Below are 22363 nucleotides of genomic sequence, written 5' to 3'. Positions count from 1 at the left end.
TTAAAGCTGAAGTGTAACTGGACCCTGCAACACGACAATGACCCAAAACATACCAATAAATCCACCAAGGACTGGCTGAAAACTAAGAAATGGAGAGTCTTGGAATGGCTGAGTCAAAGCCCAGATCTTAATCCCATTGAGATGTTGTAGGGTGACTTGAAATGGGCTGTACATGCAAGAAACCCCTCAAACATCTCACAGCTGAAAGAATTCTGCATTGAGGAGTGGGACAAACTTTCTTCAGACCGATGTCAGAGACTGGTAGATGGCTACAAGAAGCATCTCACTACAGTTATTTCAGCCAAAGGGGGTAACACTAGCTATTAGGAGGTAGGATGTCCTAACTTCTTCCTCAATCAGAATATGCATTTTTGTAGAATTACATTTACAGAAGATCTTGAAAGGTCTTTTCTTCAGTTTTAATTGTTTAGTTATATTCCTATAATCTCTTGGTATTGTTGAAATTGAGATTAAATATCTATATATCCAAAAATGTTACAAAAATACACAGGCTTTCATAGGGTGTCCTAACTTTTTCACATGACTGTAAGTACCTCATTCAAATAACTTAATCACTTTTAATATATTAACCAGCTTTTAGTAGGGGGATAAGGTGGGAAAGTGTCAGCAGAGGTGAGCATTATTGGAAGTACATTGAGTCTAAGAAAATGTTAACTTCGAAAACACACCATCTGCTGAAATAGTTAGAATCCCACATTGAGAAGGTAGAGGAAGTGGTGCAGGCATGATCCATATAGAAAAGGTATGTTGGGAATAGGAATGTACCATGATAAAAAATGGTACAAGAGTGGTGAACTGCACTACATAGAGAAGAGGTATGCTCTTTAACTGGATATTAGCTACTGCAGCAAAGGTGAAATAGAATGAGCAATCATCAGTATAGGCCAACCCCAACCAAATAGCCAAGGTTTTATAACTTGGAGTAGGAATTAAGAGATAATGTACCTATATCCCACTTTGGTGGCTATGGCTTTTGGGCTGTAATGATTGGATCCAAACCTGTAGCCATAGTAATGAAGGTCTCGCCATTGGAATTGTGATGTGAAAGTAACCAATCTCTAAATGTACAAACTTTCTCCTTAACCTGAAGAGGCCCAAAAGACAAAAGGTACACAATAAAATGGGGGTGGGGGTCATGTATGCCACACTTAACCAAAGGAACAGGAATTCATCTTGTTTGGAATTGTGAATATTCATCCCTAACATTCATTGCACTTGCCTCTGGAATTATGGAGAAGCAATGAAACCTGTGCTCAGCCAAGGATTTAGGATGGATCACTTCATGTTGAGTTATTGAAGAGATAAACTGCTTTTCATGAATAATGTACAAAACCAACATTGATAAAAAATAAAGGCTCTGATTCCCCAACTAGATAGCTTCATGTCAAATCTGAACCAAATTTACAAGTAGGCTCCTATAGAGGCTGGTGCCACTCCTACTGACATTTGGGAAAAACATTCAGGGATCCTAGTAATAGCTCCCCCTTCCCAAACTTTACTCTCTTCTTAATGAAAAACTGGTTCATAGTACCTTAAAGTGAGTTAGTATGAATCACAACACTTGAGGTCCCTGACAGGACATAACAAATGATGAGGATTGGAGTGGTCATAAAGTAGAGAAATGGTTGGCAAATGGATTTGTCAGAAAGCTATTTCACTTTCTCTGGTTGCCAGTCTAGGGATGAAAATACTTATCAGGATAAAGCAGGAAAATTTTGGAATGATAAGGATTTCTATGCAAATGGATTGCAAAGGTGTTACTGACATCCATAAGCCAACAGCAAAAAATACAACTTAAGAGAAAGGTGAAACAAACAACACAAAGCTGAAGGCTCAAAAGGTGAATGAGACAATGCATGTAAAAAGTGCAAAATCTCAATTCAGTAATTGAAAAGCTCATTTGGGATGAAAAAAAGTTTATTACACCCAAAAGAACAAGGGATTCAAAAGTATTTGAATATTTAGAAATAGTTGACGAGGATGCCTTATATAAAGGCTCTGTAGATGGAGCAAGATCCTTCTCAAATATCAAAGTCAGAAAATGGGAGATAGTACATACTTTTGGATGAAGAAGGTTTAAATATCTTAATACACCACTGAAGATAAATATTCCATTTCCATTGATGAATGATCATGGTTGTCACATGGAGAGATTGTTAAATATAAAGAAATCTTAGAAGTTAAACCTTCATTTCAGGCAAATGACTGTATAACTTCCATGCATGAGGATTGAGTTTCTAAATATGAGTTGAGAATGTCTGATCACTGTTTCTCCACAGAGACTGTCAGTGTGGAAGAGGTAGAAGTGAACATTCTTCCAGATACTGAAGAAGTGGAAATCCTGCTCAAGCTGGTCAATATGGTGAAACCAAGATAACTTAGTAGGGAGTAAAATGAACCACAGTAGGATACTGGGACAATAGCAAAGTCAGGGAAAGACATACAGATGTAAACCTGTCAAAAATGAATCCATCTACTGCCAATGCTTGAGTACAAGGTATTGGATACAAAAATGGCAATGGAGAATTCCAGTGATTCAGAGGCATCTATTGTTTGAGACCCAAACCAAGAGCAAATCCATTGAAAACCTCATGATTTAGCATCCATTCTGTTGAAATAATCTGAGTGGGTTGAGATAAGTGATCTGCAATTAAATCCACTCCTGGAATATACATGCTAAAAAACTAATATGATGAGATTAAGCCCAGTAGAAAATATTCAAATTACAAAAAACATAGATCTATGGAATGTGTGCCTCCTTAATGAAAAATTCGAGATACCACTATGAAATTGTTGGAATGTATGAATTTCCCCTCTTTCAAGAGAGACAGACTTAGCTACTGTCCAATGTACGGCAAGGAGCTCAAAACTATTGATATGGAGGGTAAGATTTTTTTCCATACACATCCTCTGCAACTCATGGCCTTAAAGATAATCTCCCATCCCTGAAGAGATGGATCTTAGGGATGAGATGATGGATGGGTACCCCCAATAGAGTAGTTATTGTCCAATGGCCATTAACAATCTATGGTGTTGCTCTTGAGTATGGAACAAGATGATTCAAAGGATTAGAATGCATGATCCATTGGTCATGCAATGACAAACCACTGAAGGAACCTCACGTGCTTATCCCAAAAGAATGAGAGGTTTGATGGATGCACGCATCCCCAAAAGAAAACCATCTGTGTGATTGGAGACAGAAGTAAAAGCTAGAGAGCTCTCTTCAGGGCTTGAAATCTGATAGGGGTTGGTTAAGTGCTACTTGAGTATTGATAAATACACCCAGATAGACAAGGTAGTGTCGATGATAAAGTAGGTTTCTCCATTCTGATAAGGCCACTTTTCAGGCTTCTGAAAGGAGAATGAGCATTCCATTCTATTAAATAACAGGATGGAGCCAATCATCCATAATGATGTGTGAATAAACAAGGAATGCAGGCGAAAAGAAAAGCTCAAACTCTACCAAAGACACTAGGTGCTGATGCATACTCAAAAGATGGTGCCCAGAACAGCAGCACACAACTCTTGTGCACAAACTAGAGAAAACTCCAGGAAGATTCTGTTATGGGAATATGGGGATAAACATCAGTAACAAACTTGGTCATCCAGAATCCTGCTGCAAAATACCATCATAAGTTGATAAAAGATTCCATGGTAAAATGAGGAGGATCTGAAAACTGAATAATGATTGTATGACAACTTTCATCTTGGGTACAATGAAGAAATGGGAATAAAATCCTAGATGAATGGAATCAACTCTCTGTCTTTTTATCTAAATTCTCTTGTGGTCTAGGAATGAAAATTGATCCCCAGTAAAAGAGTTCTAGGTGTACAGGTAGTTATGTAATCATGCTCCAACTTCTCCCCCAACCCTAGAAGTGGGACTAGTACTGTTGTCATCAGTCCACCTAATCCAAAGATCCTCGAGAATACAGATGGATCTCATTTTGGAAATCAGTAGACCCAGAAATCAAATGAAGGGTGGGTGAGTGGGGTTGGGAAAACTATGGGCAAATAGTCCCAAAATAACACAAGAAAGACAACAAGCCAATGATTATAAAAAAGAATGTAAACAGGCTGTATCAATTCAGGATTGTAACATCTCTGGAAGTCCAGCATATAACATAGGATGGAGAGAAGGAGCTTTCTGCAACTCCCTAAGGGCAGAAGACTGTAAACATTTTCTAACAAAGAGTCTACCAATAAATTCCAGCAACAACAAAGCCACCAAACCAAAGAAAGAACTGATGAAAACAATATAACCAAGATAGACGTCAGCAAAATCCAAATTTTATTCTCATATTGCCAAGGTGAATTCAGACAGGTTTCAGACAAATTAGATTGAAGAAAAATACCTCAGGACAATTATGAGAGTAAGACAAATCCAGGCCTACGTGGTCTGTGAGATAGCTCTAGTCATGGGCATGACTCCTAAAATGGCAACCTTGCCTTCACTATGAATGAAGGAAAACTTCAAACCCAATAGTCTTGGAAGTTCTAATAAATGAAGACAACTTCAACCATAAACTAAATACAAACGACCAAAACAGTAAAGTACAACTGCTCTCAAATGATAGTTTAGTAGAAGGAATAATGTGTCACATGAATCTATGTATTGAAATCACTTGATGCATTGAAATCACTTGATTCTAATAGGGGGAGTAGAAGGCTTTTGGTGTGTGTAAACAAAGAGTTTGCATATAAGGGACAGCAAAGAATGACAATTGCTAATCTTCTCAGTGGAGAGAAAGCTTTTTATTATCCGATACTAGAAAATGTTTAAAAAGCAGAAGCACATGAACAGTTTTCATAATCTTTCTATTTCATAAATTACTTGTGGTGTTTCAACACTGTGTAAAGGGAAACAGATTTATGTTACAATTTTATTTTGTGTACAAGATATGTTTTCTTATATCAAAGCTACATCAAGATATCTGCTATGTCCACCGAGGGGTATAGAACCGCTGATTTCAGCATCATAAATTTGAAGATTTACTGCTATCCCAGCGGGCTACATTTGTGTACAAGGAAATTTATCATTACAAAGTTAAATGATTATTTGTATTCACTGTATATATTTAACATTGTGTTTTTAAGATAAAACGTAAATATTTTCTCTGTTAACATTGGTTAACGAAGCACATGTTCAAGCTTCTTTTAATTGGTAACTGTTTTGAGACCCTTCATTTGGGAAATGTGAAAATAAACAAAACATTCAACACATTCTAATTACAAAGCATGGTTTTTTTTGTGTGTGTTTACCTCTGCTTCGTATAATTTTGATACTATTCAATAAGTTTTTTTAATGCAAACATCAGTCTCTCCATAAGATACTCATATATATGTGAAAGAAAGCTAACTCACAAAAGAACTTATATAACACTGTCCATTTACAATAAATAAAACTAAGAAAATTAGTAGTAGCATGTTTAGATGTTTTTTTATTTTGAATTTTCACAAAGCTACATCAGGGCTGTCTGCACTAGCCATCCCTAATTTAGCAGCGTAAGACTAGAGGGAAGGCAGGTAGTTATTGCCATGCACTGCCAATTCTTGAGCTACTCTTTTACCAATGAATAGTGGATTGACTGTCACATTATAATGCCCCCATGGCTGAAAAGGCAAGCATGTTTGGTGTGACAAAAATTCAAACCCACAACCCTCAGATTACAAATCGAGTGTCTTATCTACCTGGCCATGCTGAGTCACCGAAGAAGTCTTATATGATTTAGTAAGAAAAAAAAACAACAAATATACAAAAGCCTTGTAGATATGGGTAGATTTCATAAAAGCACAAAATGAGGAAAATGTTTTTTCAAATAATTTTGTTTAGAGGAAACATGAGTAACACAAAACAGCTAACTTTTTAATTCAACTAACAAAACCTTGTACATTGATTACTTCAGTAAATTACTTTCCTGGGATATTATCTCATTTCATACCAAAAAAGTGAAATTGTCAAAATTATTTTATTTTTATGCATTATGAGATATATAGATGAGGTATTCTTAATATTATTTTGGTACTTGAGATAAAACCATTAAAGATAAACTATTCAGAATTGAAATGTAAAAATGTTTGGACAAAATGTTTCACATTTTATTAACTCTTTACAATCTAAAAGTAATACAAATTTCATTGCAATGCCACAATAAAGTCATTACAAATGGATCTACAATTCCAAAATAAAAAAATAAATGACAGCTTAAATTAATGGCCTCAACCATAGAAAATGTAACTTATATATAATAATTTTTACAGATGCAATTAAATGCAAACATTATAAATATTAAACCAAGCATATACATTAGTACAAATTCAAGTGGAATTGTGTATCGAGGCATAGTGTAATATAATATTTTAAAATAAACTTACTGGAAAAAACCATATGCCTATAACTATATTTACATGATACAGTAATTACTTTACAGGTATAACAATTAAATCAGCAATGACTAATTACACAGACACATCAATGTGAGCATGCTTCAGGAAAGAATAGATATAAGTTATATTCTAGTAAACTTTAAAGGTTTTTTTTTCCTTTCCTCTTAAAACACATCTTCTAAAGATACTCATTCTGCATTTTAGATACAGATATTGGTTAGATCCCATTACTGAAAAATGCAAGGAATTCCATAATCAAACTTTTATATTTTAACATTTCATAATATGAACCATTAAATAACATTTGATTGGTAGACATACTTCAAGCTAGGATCAAGTTAATTTCTGGAATTTAAACTGAGTTCTTCTTTTATATATTTAAGTTGCATTGAACATTTACTATTTTTAAGCCTGTAGCACTGAAAAAAGATAAAAAGTATAATCTGATGTTATTAGTGAGAACACTATTTTACAACTATAGACAAATTTTCTGGGAATTTTAAAGCTCATGAAAAAATATTTGCTGTAGATATGGATATATATACATTTCAAAAGCAATGACTAATACATATTTGTTTCTAAAATTAATTTCTCTGAACTTTAGTGCAAAAGCATAAATTATGTATTATACAGTTCATTTTGCAGTTGTTTTTGTTTGACATGCTTGCTTTTCTTGAGTATATTTCACAGTGCTGTAATTAAAATACTAAAATAAATTTATCTATATTAATTAATTTCATTTCAACAAATAAAATTATTTTTTATTAAATTTTACACTTAATTGTTAAATTCATGAAATATGTATATATTTAATTTTTTGGTTTTCATTGCTCATTAAAATGATCTATCAGTAAATGCTATAATCTTAATTTTAAATATTTAAAGCAGTAATGCATGCATAATTTTACTTTTAAAATCTTTCACCTTTGAAACTAAATTCTTTTAAAAATTTAGTGCAGCAAATTCAAATTTCAATATTAACTAGTAATATTTCAGTGTTACATTATAAATCAAGTTGCTAAAAATCACTTGGAAGGTTTTTTTTTGTCAAAAGGCTACAAAGAATACCTTCATAGGCACAACTGTCTTAACTACTTAAGAAGACAATTTCATATTCTTCTTCAGTCATGTTATTTAAAGTTGTTTCTCACCTAGACCCCTCACACAGCAAACTTTTATCATAAAGAGATGTAGTTTTAACAGATGATGAGTTTTATACATGCATTTATGTATCATCAACATGAATATATGTGCAGATTAATAAAACAGTAAATATGTCAAGAAGCTATTAAAAACAAAAATATTAATTACTGTTTTTGTTTCTAAAAATACGAACAAACATATCATTACCATATTAATTTATTTAAGAGGGAAAGAGCATGTACACATTCAATCAAGTCTTCCTAATGAACTAATATAAGAAAAGTTTCCAAAGATAAACCCTTTATCTACAAAATGCTACAAATGCAATGAGATACTTTTAAGTTAAAGGGCACTCTTTAAATTTGTACTTTGTATGTAAAAAATACAGAGTTGTCCTATCACTACTGAAACCAAATAAACATGTTCTCAATTATAGCTTGAAAGAAACTAATTTCATAGTTATATCTCCATATGTTGGACAGCACTTGATATGAATAATTACGTTGAAATAAATCCTCTTGTTATAATATCAATTATATTATTATTTCATATAGCGTTTTATAGATCTCTCAATATTTAGGCGATGACCAACCTGCTTCACACCAAGTCCCACAAGGTCTTTATTGTTTATATTCATTAAGTTCAAACCTGTTATTCCTGCTTCAGTAAATTGAGCCTTGTACTCAGATAAAAATAAACTTTCTAACCAATCTGAAACATCTTTGCAACTCCATTGTGGAAGCGGTTTCTGACGGAATTCTTTTTGGATTGACTTCATAATGACTGTTTCACCAATGCTGCTTCGTTCTGGTGATGAAGAAACAAGATTCAGAGGTACACTACTTGGTGAGATGTGATATGGTAAGACAGGGGTTCCTAGCTGTCTCACAGATGGATGTACTAACTGAGGGCCTTTAAGTTGCATCTGAAGTGTTGAGGGACTATCCTTATATATCCTGTCAATGTGCTTTGAAGCATGGGAAACCTTGGCACCAGTAAGTGTCCTAAATGAGAGGTCTTTATTGGAGTAATTAATCACCTGAGGATTAGAAGAATGGATTTGTTCATATGAGTCACTAGCAGCGTATGAAGTGTTTTGGACATAAGGCATACCTTTACTCAAAGCTTTTTGTGCACTGCTATCACAGAACTCAGGAGGTGGTGCTATAGTTGGTGGAAACCGCTCAGCAGAACTAGTAGAAGAGGAACTAGATGTAGAAGATGGTGCTGCAAACTCAGGAGGAGGAGGGACAAGTTCTGTGAGTACATCTACCTCATTTACAGCTGCTCGACCTAAAGAGTCTACCTGAAGCCTGATCAGTTGAAGATTCTCATCAGTATTTTGATTCACTTTTAATTTCTTATCTTCATCCTTCCTCAAATGCATTTTATTATCTGGTATAGTCTTTTCACAATCAACACTTTTATATTTTGTACCTGTCTCATCAACAACAAAACACTGATATTTACTGACATTTTCATTTTCTAGAGTTTTATTTAGCTTAGCTGCTGAGCTGAAATTCTTATTTTGTTTTAAAATAGAATCACTTTTCTTAATACAAGATACAGTTTCTTGATTACAAATAGTTATATTGTTAGGATTGACTCCGTGTACAAGAACAGTTGAAGAACTATCCTTTTCTCTATTCAATTTATCTCTTTGACTCAATAAATTTTGTTTATCTGGCAGATCTAACCGGGAACTGTTATCACCAGTCTCACTTTTTTTGACAGAAAGGTTTTGTATGTCTCCTTCTTTCGACACATGACCATTTGCTGAAGAAAGTCCAGAAATAGCAAACTCATTTTGAATTTCCACATCTGATGAGACACCACTAGAACTGTTCTCACAGTTTTCAAGATCTTCAGAAACAAAATTTTTAGGAAATGACTTAGATGATCTTATTACAGTACTCACCGGCAAGGATATTTGATGGTGGTTATTTTCCGTACTATTCTGAGCTGCAGTCAGTGCTATACGAATACCATCATTCCTCCTGGAAGGTAAAGTAGCTGACTTATGGAAATTTTTCTGCTCAAAAGCAGATATGTTCTCTTTCACTAAGTTTGAAGTGGAACTTAAACATACTTCTTTGTTATGACTTTTCTGTTCATTTTCTATAAGACACAAGTCTTTGGAACCATTTTTTGTTTTGTCTTCATGTTGATCAGATATAGAATGCATCAAAGCATTGAGTGCCACACTGTGTGTTTCTCTGTTGAGCTCTGATGGTTTTGAATTATTTTCAACTTTAAACTTACAACTTTTCAACAAGATCATTCCTGTATGTCCATCTTTTGTTTGCTTTTCGTTAAAAATCTTGGTCATTTGTTTGGTGTTACTAGTACTAGTACTGGACTCATGAATGAAGTTGGTTGTTTTATTCTGTTGTCTTTGAGTAAACCTGAGTCTTTCTCTTGCTTCTTGGATGGCTTGTTTTGCTTCCGTGTGTGCACTTTCTAGCTGAGAATAACTTGAACCATTAACTATATTTTCTACTCTCTCCTGAATAAATGTCTCATTATCTCTTAAGATTTCTGACAAAAGACAACCTTCTTCATCACTGTTATCATAATCAGGTTCTGGGATGAAAGGTTCAGAAGATTTGGAATATACAGCCTTATGACAATATGAAATATCTGCCTGGTTAATGCTTTCAGTAGCAGCCTTATTTTTAAAAGGTTTAAAATTTCCTTTATCCGACATCATCCCACTATCAGAAGATAAAGAATCTCTTTGTCTGTGGCGTAATCTAGAAGTGGAGTATACTCCTCCAGAGTCCCCACTATTTTCTGTTTCAGAAGAGGTATTACTTAGAGTAGATATAAGTTTTCTTACTGGCATTTTTGGAGGCAAAGAATGAGATCTAAGAGTGGAACTCACACTAATTTTTTGTGGGTAAGAATGATCAAACTTTTGAGTCTCAGTTTTCGTTTTGTAAGCAACAGGCATCAGCAACTCTGGAGAAGTATACAGTTTGGCACTATCTCCAGGACGAAAACTTGACATAACAACTAAGTCCTGTTTTTTAACAACACTGATATTAGCATATTCTCCTAATGATCGTGAGACATCAACTTTTACCACCTGTCCTTTTGGAGGTGGAGGTGGACGGTGTGTTGGAGGAGGACACTTGTTTCTTGATGGTACTGGAACTTTTTCATTCTGATGGATAGGTAGAGTTTCTGCATAAATCTGAGAAGGTACTTTGATTGATATATCTGTCTTTTTCATATTAATGCCTTGGTTATACAAATCTTCAATAGATCTTTGAACCTCATGGTACGAAGCAAAATTTTCATGGACTGAAGAAGCAAGAAGTTTTTTGTAATTATGTGGAGGACAAGCCCATGAATGTCTACTATTTTTAACATTCCAAGCATGGATGTCTTCTTGGCTATGACATTTCTTGTAATAATTCATATCTTCAACCACATCCACCTCAGGTATATCAGCATTTAGGTCTGGTGTGCTGTTGAATGTTTTGTGTAGCTTTGCTATGTCACAAACCTTGGAACGTGTAGCCTTTGAACGTTTCATTGCTGCTACACTACCATAAACCTTTGGCATTTTAGTTGAAGAAAATAAGCTTTTTGACATTGTAATAGAATGCCCTATAAGGTTCTTCTCTCCTTGTCGAGAAAAAATATCTTCCAACTCTGCTGTGGAGATACGTCGTGAACTTAGCCGAGAACGAATAGAGGCAATCTTGTTGGACCCTTCTGCTACAACATTCCCTGGTTTGTTTGGAATACTTTCAATGGAACTACTTTTTGTAGATCTTCCTTCAGAGTCATATTCATTTATTGTTCTGTCAAGCATTTCTGTAACAGAAAAGTACTCTGAGTAGTAAATTAACTGAAATTATTTTTTAGAAATTCTTTTACTTTGTATAACAAAGAAAATTATATCTAAAAGAAAATAAAACCCTACAATAATGCATAGAAGTTTATGAAATTCTTAGTTTAAGTTAAATAGAACTAATTTGTAAAGATTAACTGTACCAATATCATGAACTAAAAAATAGTCTCTAATTTTTTTCAAGAAGGAAAACATAACATTACTATTAAAAATATATTAAAAATCTACATTTTCAAATTATTAAATTATATCCCATATTTGTTCTATTATGTGTTTGACAATTTGTTCATTCACAAATTTCTCCCAAAGTTTTGAAACTAGGAGGATCAAACATGGCAAGTAGACTCAGGGTTCTCTGGAAGTGTTATTATTTATATAGGGCAGTACTATTTTTTAGAAGTACCAAGAGAGATAAAACTTGACTAGAAGATGACCCAGGTAGGATGAAGACTAGAAGTACGTTTGCAAGGTTGCTGAACTGTCTAACTTAAGATTTTATATTCCTGGCCCTCCTCCCAAAGTTCTGTGGTGCTATTTTTGAAACTCAACTCATAATCCTACACACACACTATCAAGGCCCAAACTGGTAAATGTACTATATTTTTTCTTGTAATTATAGATAGTGAAAAAGTTTAATTGATACACCATGAAGAGACCTTTGAACCCTGCATAAGTATTTCTTGTTAATTTGTTTCAAATTGTTTGTTTATTTGGAATTAAGCATAAAGCTACACAATGGGCTGTCTGTGATCTGTTCACCACAGTTATCAAAACTCAGTTTCTAGCAGTGTGAATTCACAGACAAACTGCTGTGCCACTGGGGGGCATTTCAAACTGTAAAATCTCTTGCAGTCAACTAGTTTGATAGATTTCTGAGCCCGACTTCAGTATATAAGATTTTAAACCTGATTAATTAATTATCAACTATACATTTATTGTTAAATATTATGATAAAAACAATTAATTATCTACTTATATCACACTAAGTTCTGTGCCTTTTCCTTTCTAATGAAGGACAGATACAGCTACACAAATGCTGATGAGCTAAAACCCTAGAATGTGACCAGTATTGCAAAATGTCATTCTACACTTCAGCAGTTAATTTTGTGAGTGGAACTCTCGTAATAAATATCTTTGTAGGAACCCATTCATTAACTTCAAGCTATTAAACAGAATAAACAAAAGCAAAACCAGACAAACAGACCTATTTCTGCTAATCCAGCCACAAGAGAACGTGCTCGTGCCCTTCCAACAGAAAGGGTAGTCCGTGGATCACGCTTAGGTGGTGGTGGAGCTATAAAAATAGATTATAATAAGGAAGTTTCAAAATATTATCTAAAAATGCCATACTTACTTGTAATATTTGTTACCTGTGTCTTTGTCAACATGAAGTTGTTGTGTTTTCTCATAGTTGTCACTATATTTATTCAGTTTTATTCTTAATGTTACAAATGTATTGATAAATATAACAGTAAACTGATACAACCTCTCGCACAATAAAATTATTAATGAAAAATACACTTTAAAAATAAACCACATGTTTAACAACCATATTTAAGCAAAGAAGTTGACACAGTGACTGTACCTTTCTTGAGTGAGAGCTTACGAGGTAGTGTAGCACACTGCCGTTGAGCAGTAGCTGATTTATCACTCATATTTGTTGTCAGATGCGTCTGAACTGAAACCACTGTCATAGCAACTAAGTCTCCAGACTGACGTATTATTGCTACAGCTCTTTCATGTGGGGCTTGAGAAACATCTTGGCCATTGATCTGATGTTAAAATAAAACATTTGAGAGCCTAATTAAAAACTTGAGGACAGATAAATCGTTTAATCACAACAGAGATATTATTCTATTTTATATGAAATAAATGCAACCATAACTTTCACATTGTAGTTAACAGATACATTTATGAATGTACCTGATTTTGTTTTTTCTAAAATACAGTGTCTACCAGGTTATCTTTAATAGGTCACAATTCAATTCAGTAGACAGAGCTATTAAAGAAACATCATTATTTCTGATTAGCTCAGCTGAATATTGAAAGGTTTGTTTGTTAAGTACAAAACTATACAATGGGCTATTTGTGTTCTACATACCACAAGTACCAAACCCAATATTTAGTGTTATCAGCTCTTATGCATACCACTGAGCCACTGGGAGGTGTAGTAAAAAAAACCAAAAAACTTATGATTCAAGTTTGGCACAGAAAAGGAGTGTCTGTAACCTTTATTCTTGGTACTTGCCTCATTTGAAAGTGAGTAGACCTGACTGTCTCATCTCACATTTCTTACCATTTGGCAGTATGTAATAGTGGCAATACTGAATTAGATTTCTGCCAAGACCAATTATAAAACTTTAAATTGTATTGTATATTTGGAGTGTTTAAAGTGGTTTGGAGAAGGTGTCACTACATATGTAGTTGGAGGGTTGGGTGGATTGTTGACTTGATGTAAAATATACTTGTACTACAGCAGTGTAAACACTAAAGCCACATTTGTCTTTATGTAAAACTACATGGGCATGGATAGTATGTTTCATAGCATTATAGTTTTTTTTCTTTGCTGTAGCATCATTTTTAGCCATGGAATAGCAGGTCATAAGATGTCTTATAGTTTTTTTTTTCTGCAAGTACAAACCTTTAGCTCATAACATCATCACCTTTTGACTGACATGAGATTTAATTACATTTTGGACTCAAGAGGTCAAACCTTTTCAACTAATGTATCTGATCAGGCTTGGCACTGCTGACTCTCAAAAGTATAGATAATAAGAAGAAAAGAAAAAGAACTCTGGTTGATTTATTTTAATTTTGCCTTAAAGAATTCCAAGTGCTACAGTTATTGAGGATTCACTCTTGTTTTCTTTAGCAGTATGCATACTAGCAGACACCACTTTAACTACTGTATATTTAAAAGTAAACATTATTCACTATCCTACATGAATAACTGTTCCTTTCTTTTCCTGTTGTAAACATAAACTTAAGTCTCATTATAATTTATACAAAGCATAGAAAGTGTCAGCATTTTGTAATGTTTCATTTTTCATTTCTATGTTCCTTTTAAGTTAATGTATGTTATTTATCTCTAAGAGATAAATTTAAGAAAATTATTTAACTACATCCTCATAATGCTGCTTAATTATTTAACATTTTACTGCACAACTTAACACCTTTTTATGACATACATTAGAAACATATAACCAAAATATGGAGTGAAACAAAACTGTTACAAAATGAATGAATCAATTTCTACACATAAATTCAACACAAACGTCCCTCACACTATAAGCTATTATACAGTATTTAAATCACTACAGTTTTAGCAGCGTCTACAAACAGAGCAGTAAATTAAACTATTCAACTTGACATAATGAACTTTTTATATTCAGTTTGTATTTTTTATAGTTTACTGACCTTCACTTCCATTCATAAATGTGTAACTTTGATAACCAAGAGTAAATTATATTACCTGTATTATTTTATTCACAAGTCACTTACCTCCAAGAGAAAATCTCCTTTTTTTAAACCTGCCAAATCAGCTACTCCACCTTTATCTACATCATCAAGGTACTGCAGGCTTGGCCAGTTATCTGAGGGCTGTCTCTCCATTAATGGGCTTGTGGCTATTACAGATTTTGAGACTTTTTTTTTTATCTCATAGAAACACAACTATCAAACCACACTTTGTAAAACTTTTTCCAAAAGCAACAATTTATCACAGCAATATAACCTTAATAATGTTTGTATTATTATTAGCAGCTAAATATTAAAATTCTTATTCAAACATTATACAAAGGTAGTATTAGCATTATCCTATATTTGTTTAGTAAGTAAACTTAATATTAATTGAGTAATGATTAAGAAACACGCATTTAAAGAGAGCAGAGAACATATTAGTCGTATGAATATTTTCCAATTCAATTATTTTGATTTAGCTTTTCAGTTGTTGTTTGCAAATAATTTTAAAATTAAAAGAAACAATACAATGAAAACTATTCGGTGAGTGACAAACTTACAGCTAGTAAGAAGAATAAAATTTTTACCTTGTGCTCCTCTTAGAACAAAACCAAATCCTTTTTTTCCTTTGTGAAGAATTACAGTTCGAGCCTCTCCATACCTAGTACATATTGTAGTAAATAGATAGGTTTATTTAAAGTTTTGTTTATTCATTATAAACTAATAATTTTTTTTCTTATTTTTTTTCCTTAATCACATGTTTATGTTAACAATGAGACCAGAAAGAAATAATATATAATATACTGTTATGCAAAATAGTATGTCTTTAATATTTAATTTACATATATATTTCCAGAGATGCCACAAATTCAAATGATTGAGCATCATGATTGTAGACAGAGCCCTTTATCATTTGCGGCTACTAGGCCTGACCAATATCTCTAAGCTGTTTATTATTATACTATTATTATTTATTACTGCTATAGATTGCTCATTTATGACTATGTTTTGTGTATTTAATAAATAAATTTTAAAAAATTCTTTTGAAATTATGTCTTTTATTTAGTTCAGAGTAAGAAACATACTGGTAAAACAACATTGAACAAGCACAAACAGTCAGCAGAAAAAGCCTTTGTGTAAGGACTGGTTTATATCATGTTTATGACACTTATTGTAATAGTTTTGCAGCTCTTGCAGCCTTTGCTTTCATGAGAATGTCTCTGGATGGTTGGAAGTTATAACAACATTGTCCATTTGACTGCATACACATCTTGTGTGTTATAATACTGTTCATAACTAAGGTGCTCAAGTTTGGTCTGAACTTGCTTTTGTTTTTAGTCACTAAACTAAATATCCTTTCACTGTCAGCATTAGAATGGAAGATTGTAAGAATTCCAAGCATAACCTTACACAGAATGTCATATTTCTGGTCGCCATTTCCATCTTTAACTGTAGACAGCTGAATCCAAAACTTGTCAAAATTCAACTGAAGGGCAGTTTCCGAGAAAGTATCAATTTGATAGTTCAAATATTACCCTTCCAACTTGTCAACGGTGTCATGCTCTTGTGTATTGACAAGGACAGGATACCTGTCTGTGAAGAAGCATAGAGAAGAGAAATCTTTGCTGACTTTCAGTTTTGGATCAGCAACCTCTGTGTGAATCAGAAGTTCATCATTTAGAGGGAAATGTTTCATCATGTAATTTGTAGCTGCAATATAGTATTTTGTGACACTGGTGTAGAAGCTGATCAGGTCCAGGTCCTTTTCATATTTAACAAAGTATTCCTTGGCAACATTTCCAATAGAAACTGCCTCATCAGATTTGTGTAAGGATTCATTGTTGTAGTCAAGTTCAGTGATGTTGCCTTCAAGATATTCTAGCTTGATGTATCTGAAAAGTATATTTTTAACTTGTGTAATCAGAGTTCTGTGCATAATGTGTATGCAAGGTTCTTCTCTTTGCAATATCAAATTGGCTTGCTCAAATAGAGGAATTGCAGACTGAAAAAAAACCCAACAAAATAACAAGTTCATTTTGTTGTCCAAGAAAATTGTTAACTTATCTAACTTGTTCTGTGCATAACTTTTCTTGGTCACTTCCTTGCTAGTTTTCGTTTTCTTCTCTTTTTTCATTGATTGTCTCTTCTTTAGTTCAGAGTCAGACTGCCTAAATATATATTGAGTTATATCAAATGTTTCTTTGTCTGCTTTTGGAGACTGTTGTCTTGTGTTCCTGTGTGGCTGGGAAGGTGTCTTGACTGAGTCCCTGTGTGGCTGAGAGGATATTCTGACTGTTAAAGTCTTGCTGCCTGACTGAGCTGCATGTTTAGATCCTTTTGAATCTAGTTTTTTCCTTGTCACAGTGAAAATACTTCTTCAATTGCTTCCACATGTCCAATATTCTGTTGAAGCACACCCCAAGTGATAGCCATCTTGTGTTAACAAGTTGTAGAATTTTTCTTGTTTCTTTGTCATAAAATCCTTGAAACTCTTTGAAATGGTTTTTCTGCTAGCACTTTTGTCCAGAAAATAGTAGGTGTCTATCAATATATCAGAAACTGGGCAGTTCTTTGGAAGCTTTCTGGGCAGCAATATTCATTAGGTGACAGGCACAGCTCATGAATTAAATGCTAGGCTGTCATCCTGAGATGTGTCCCATCACACCTTTACTTGTACCAGACATAACTGAGGCATTGTCTGAAGAAAAACTAAGACAGTTTTCTCATGGAAATTTCCTCTTTGTCAGTTTGTGGTCCAAAAGATTGAAAATATTCTCTCCTGTTGAAGCTTCTTTCCATTCCACCATTGTCAAAAGAGAACAAACAATTTTTCCAAGCAAAGGGTCAAGATATTGTACAACCACTGGATACAGCAATGTCTGTGGATCCATCTGTGGCTAAACTGTAAACACTGTTAGTAAGTATGCTTGGAATCATTTTGCCATCTTCACAACCCAACATTTGTACAATGGTTGTAGTTTTGGTTCTAGCACAGCCATATTTTTTTGCTATATCAGAGTCTGGGAACATTTTTCTGAATAGATGTCCTGCATGATCGGCTACAGCTAGGGGTAAATTATGAGCAATGACAAATTGCGTGAACATCACTTCTGCATTTATGGTTTCATATTCTGAATTATTACTTATAAATGTGATTATCTGCATCGTTTTTGTCTTCACCTCAGCCTTTTGTTGGTGAGATGCTGATTTTGTATGTCTGGAAAAATAGTTTATCCCGCCATGCGCCACAGAAAAACCAATGTGACAAACTGTACAAAACGCATGACTTTCATTGACTTTTGATGCAATGACTGGATATTTTGCACTATACTCTTTCCTAAATATTTGATTCACAGTTTTAATCCTTTTAGATTTGCCAGAAACAAGACAATCTGGTGAACGAGGCCTCTTTTTTTCCATCTTGTGAACGATCTCACTGGTGTTTCTATGCCGCTTAGGAAATGAGAAATACCCATCTACGCGATGAGCGCTGATTGGCTGACAAGCACTGATGACGTATCTGTGGATTCCCCCACGTACCCAGCATGGAGAAGCACCGCACTCAAACTATTAGTAGGCATCAAAAATACAAATATCTTTTATTATTTCAAGCACAAACATGATTATTGCAAGTAGCTATTTGGACTATGTCTTTTAGTTATTATCAAAATTTATTTGTATCTCACTAGAAATTTTCTTTTCACCCCTTTCAAGCCCTGGGGGAACAATTTATCACTTTATTGTATAGGTCTATATCATATATAATAATTTGGGAGTTGCAACAAGTCTGCAACTTATATATGACTATATATAGTCATAATGTATATACCAAAATTGTAATGATTATGCTCTAATTATAATGGTTGGCATCTCTGTATTTCGTACTTACTTGTTGTGGAGTATAGATCACAAATCACTATTAATGATTCATTATAGTGAAGTGTTACAAATGTTTCTAATGCATGATTGTTGTATTGTTTGAATAAATCTTCAAGACAGGATTTTTATGAAATGAAAAGTTTATCATATACAACAGAAAAAATATTAGGGTTAATTTCACAAACAATTATAGTGAATTATATAAAAGGTATGAGTTATGATAAAAATAGAAAGAAAGAAGCAAAACCAAATTTCTTTTAAAAGCTCAAGTGATTTTTTTACACAATCAATAATTCAAAGAAAATTAAATCAGAAAGTAATTATGAAGAGAATATTTTTCTTTTAATTTTAGCTTTGATACAATGCTTATGAGAAAGGCATGTGCTTTTCCACAGTTAGGACTCTGTAAGTCTACTGTTGTAACATAGTTACAGATCAGTAATTTAATAAGTACAATGCAAGAAAATGTTGTAACCATGTTACATGGCTGCACGAGACTTAAATAAGTATAACATTTTTAAATATAATTTTACAAATGATCTCTTGTAGTTTATTTGTATACATCTACTTTATGACATAAAAATCTTTATTTCTAAAGAAGTTTTAATCAAAAATACAATTAAAAATCCAGTATGTAACAGAAGACACAAATTAATATTTGTACATATATACCTATGTCTGTATACAAGTATATATGGTGCTCTTGAAGTGTTTAATATTAAAACAAGGAGCTGTTCTTTCATTATTACTTTCCTTTTTAAAGTTAATGTCTTATAATATAAGTCACATAACTAATGACAAAATGTTTTAATATTACTGTCAATCAAACTCTTGGCCTTCTTGAAAGTCTTATAATTTCAACCACTTAATGGCAGCCCAACATAACAATGTGACTACTTGGTAACATAATTATAGCTGTCAATATTTTGTTTTCTCATGCTTATAAAATATGTGGTTCTTGAATATAATTGCACTAATGAACTTACCTGGAATTTAATTTTTTGGTTACAGTAAACCTTACTGACATGTTATTGATAATAAATTAATATTTTTCAGTAATTACCCTTTACACAAACTTTTTTGTTGTTTTTTATATGCAAAAAAACAATCCTTTTGTAAGTAATTTTAAAGAATTGGTAGAGAGATAGCAAATAGAGCATACATGTGGATTTGGTATATCTAATAATAAAATCTAGATACTTATGAATTATAAATACAGAATTATTGATTTTTAAAAGAATTTTCAAAGTAAAAGAATAACTTAAAACAAAACTATTTTTACGACATATTATATCACAGATCATTGCCTGCCAGATAACAGTTTATTCATATTTGAGATGACCATAACAATATTGATCTAACTTGCTCTTGGAATCATTACATTTGATGCCTACTGACAAGTTAAAATCAGGTACCAGTATAAAGATATATTTCAATATTTTGCTTATTCAATAATACTAAAGGAACCAAGTGCTATAGTGCTGTGTAACAATTAAGGTATGGAGATTTTGCTATTATAAGTGTCTTAGAGGTGTTTTTCTCAGTAAAAGAGAAAATGATAATATATTTAGTCCATATCAATAAATAGAATGATAATGCAACTCTATTGTATAAACTGCTTGAAATAAGCTCAGTCCATGGGTATAGCCAGAGGTGCATGTCCAAAATCATCATCTGGTTCGAGAGATATTTTAAAATTTGACATAATTAAACTATGATATTTATTGCTTCCAAGGAGTAAAATGATAGAGATAGGATTCTTTGGGTGCCCAGTCAATTTACTGATATAAGAGTGGGAGGTAATATAATTGTTACATGTAATGGCAATAGTCTTACGTTTTTACATTTAAATGGCTCACAGGTTTGATTATTTACTCTGCAAGTCAGAAGTTCTGGGTTCAAGTCTTGGACACTAATTTTTTTTAACCTTATTTTGAAAATCTCTCTAGAGTACATAAAATAACTGTAAAAGAAATATATGTTTCTCACAAAGATCATTATATTAATAAGAGCAAAAGGCAAAAAGCTTACATTTTCCATCTTCTAGGAATAGTATTGATCTTTCTAGCATTCAGTTCTCTTCGTCCTTCAACTCGAGGTTGGTCACTTGGAGGCAGGACTTCCATTTTTCTCAGTTTAACTTCTTGAACACTGGAAGCTGGAAATAAACCTTCCAGTCCATTTCTAAGTCTGCCCTCAAGCAGTCCACAATCAGAGACACCAACAACTATTAAAAACAAAGTGGAATGTACAGGATATAAAACTTATGTTTTTAACAAATTCTTTTGAATTTTAAGATAAACCTCAGCATATATTAAAATATAAAAACTTGAAAAGTAAAAACAAGATACAAATCAAAGGAAGTAATGTAAAACTTGTAAAAATATTCTGCTTAGGTGATAAAAACATGTTACATAAATATTGAGAAATTATAATAATTAACTAAAAAAAATTATTTAAAAAACCTAGACAAGAGAGAGAGATAATTTACCATCTACAATATCTCCTCTTGTTAACTGAAGGTTACCAGGGCTACATGGGTAGTAATCCTCCACACATACACAGGTAGTGCCAGGAAGGATGGGGCTGTCTTCATGTTCAGTAGCAGATTCACTTGCACCACTATTACTTGTGCACACACCTGATGAATCACTAGTGACACTTTTTTCTGAAAATAAAATAAAGTTAATGAATGAATGTTCAAAGAGTTTTAATTATCAAGCAATTAAGGTTCCTTGGTATGCTTTCTGTTATGGTATGTGACCAGTCAGTAGAAATACTTAATTAGTGTTGCATAATCGCATTGTATTAACCACTATTTTTATTTTTGGATTAGTTTCCATATGCTCCAAACTTCAAAAGAAGGAAATTTAGTAATTAGATGAAAAAAATACCTGTTATCACACTTGCTGATGCTGTATCTTCACTGTCTTCTCCACTAATTTGTGTGCAGGTGGATGAGGAACCAGTTGATGTCTCTGAGATTGTGGAAGCAGAGGAGAATGGAGGTAATGAACGATAGGAGGGACATGGAGAGGGTGGTTTTTCACCAAGAGCTAGATCAAGGTGTGATTCACTGTCAGTGTGACTAAATGCTGCCATAGCTGCTATACTAGCCCGCCTACGACAATTATACTCTGGAGTCTCTCTATATGGAACTATACAGTATAAAAGTTATGAATAACAAATAATTTAAGAAACATGATGTTTAAAAGTTTATAACCAGTATTTTTATTGATGGTTGAGTACATTATATTAAAATAACTTAACATTTGTCATGTGACAATTACAGCCAATATGAAGTTATGGTGGAATGGTATGTGTCAAAACTACATTTTGATATTGTTTCACACCTCCTAACTAGAGTGATGTCATTAAACGTTCATTGCTTGAGGGAAGTGTGTGTAACAACCTTTCCTAATGAAAAATATTCACACATTTAGATCATAAAAATTGGTTTAAAATTGAGGATTTAGAACTTCCAAGACAGGGCTATTCTTAACCATACTTAATGGCATTGGAAAATTATAGAATTTGGATCAGTTTGGGAAACTAAGACCATCTGGAAAAGAGACACAAAACAAGTATACCCCAGCCATGGTTAGCAAAGTG

The 22363-nt window shown here is 33.2% G+C and overlaps 1 protein-coding gene across 3 annotated transcripts in view; it reads right to left on the bottom strand.

Moving 5' to 3' along the window:
- Positions 1 to 6098: 6098 nt before the first annotated feature.
- The window catches only part of LOC143246344 (uncharacterized), a 169977-nt gene continuing 153712 nt past the window's right edge, over positions 6099 to 22363 (bottom strand). For all 3 annotated transcript variants that reach the window (XM_076492928.1, XM_076492910.1, XM_076492920.1), the window contains 8 exons: positions 21646 to 21909; positions 21243 to 21419; positions 20783 to 20978; positions 15460 to 15533; positions 14915 to 15039; positions 12999 to 13185; positions 12618 to 12707; positions 6099 to 11376 (listed from right to left, as the gene is read on the bottom strand). In XM_076492928.1, the coding sequence (XP_076349043.1) occupies positions 8093 to 11376; positions 12618 to 12707; positions 12999 to 13185; positions 14915 to 15039; positions 15460 to 15533; positions 20783 to 20978; positions 21243 to 21419; positions 21646 to 21909 (4397 nt within the window). In that variant the 3' untranslated portion in view covers positions 6099 to 8092. The remainder of the gene's footprint in view (positions 11377 to 12617; positions 12708 to 12998; positions 13186 to 14914; positions 15040 to 15459; positions 15534 to 20782; positions 20979 to 21242; positions 21420 to 21645; positions 21910 to 22363) is intronic.

The sequence above is a fragment of the Tachypleus tridentatus genome, chromosome 1 (assembly GCF_004210375.1).
Source record: "Tachypleus tridentatus isolate NWPU-2018 chromosome 1, ASM421037v1, whole genome shotgun sequence".
Lineage (NCBI taxonomy): Eukaryota > Metazoa > Arthropoda > Merostomata > Xiphosura > Limulidae > Tachypleus > Tachypleus tridentatus.
The sequence above is the reverse complement of the archived record's forward strand: the minus strand, read 5'-3'. Positions and strand labels throughout refer to the sequence as shown.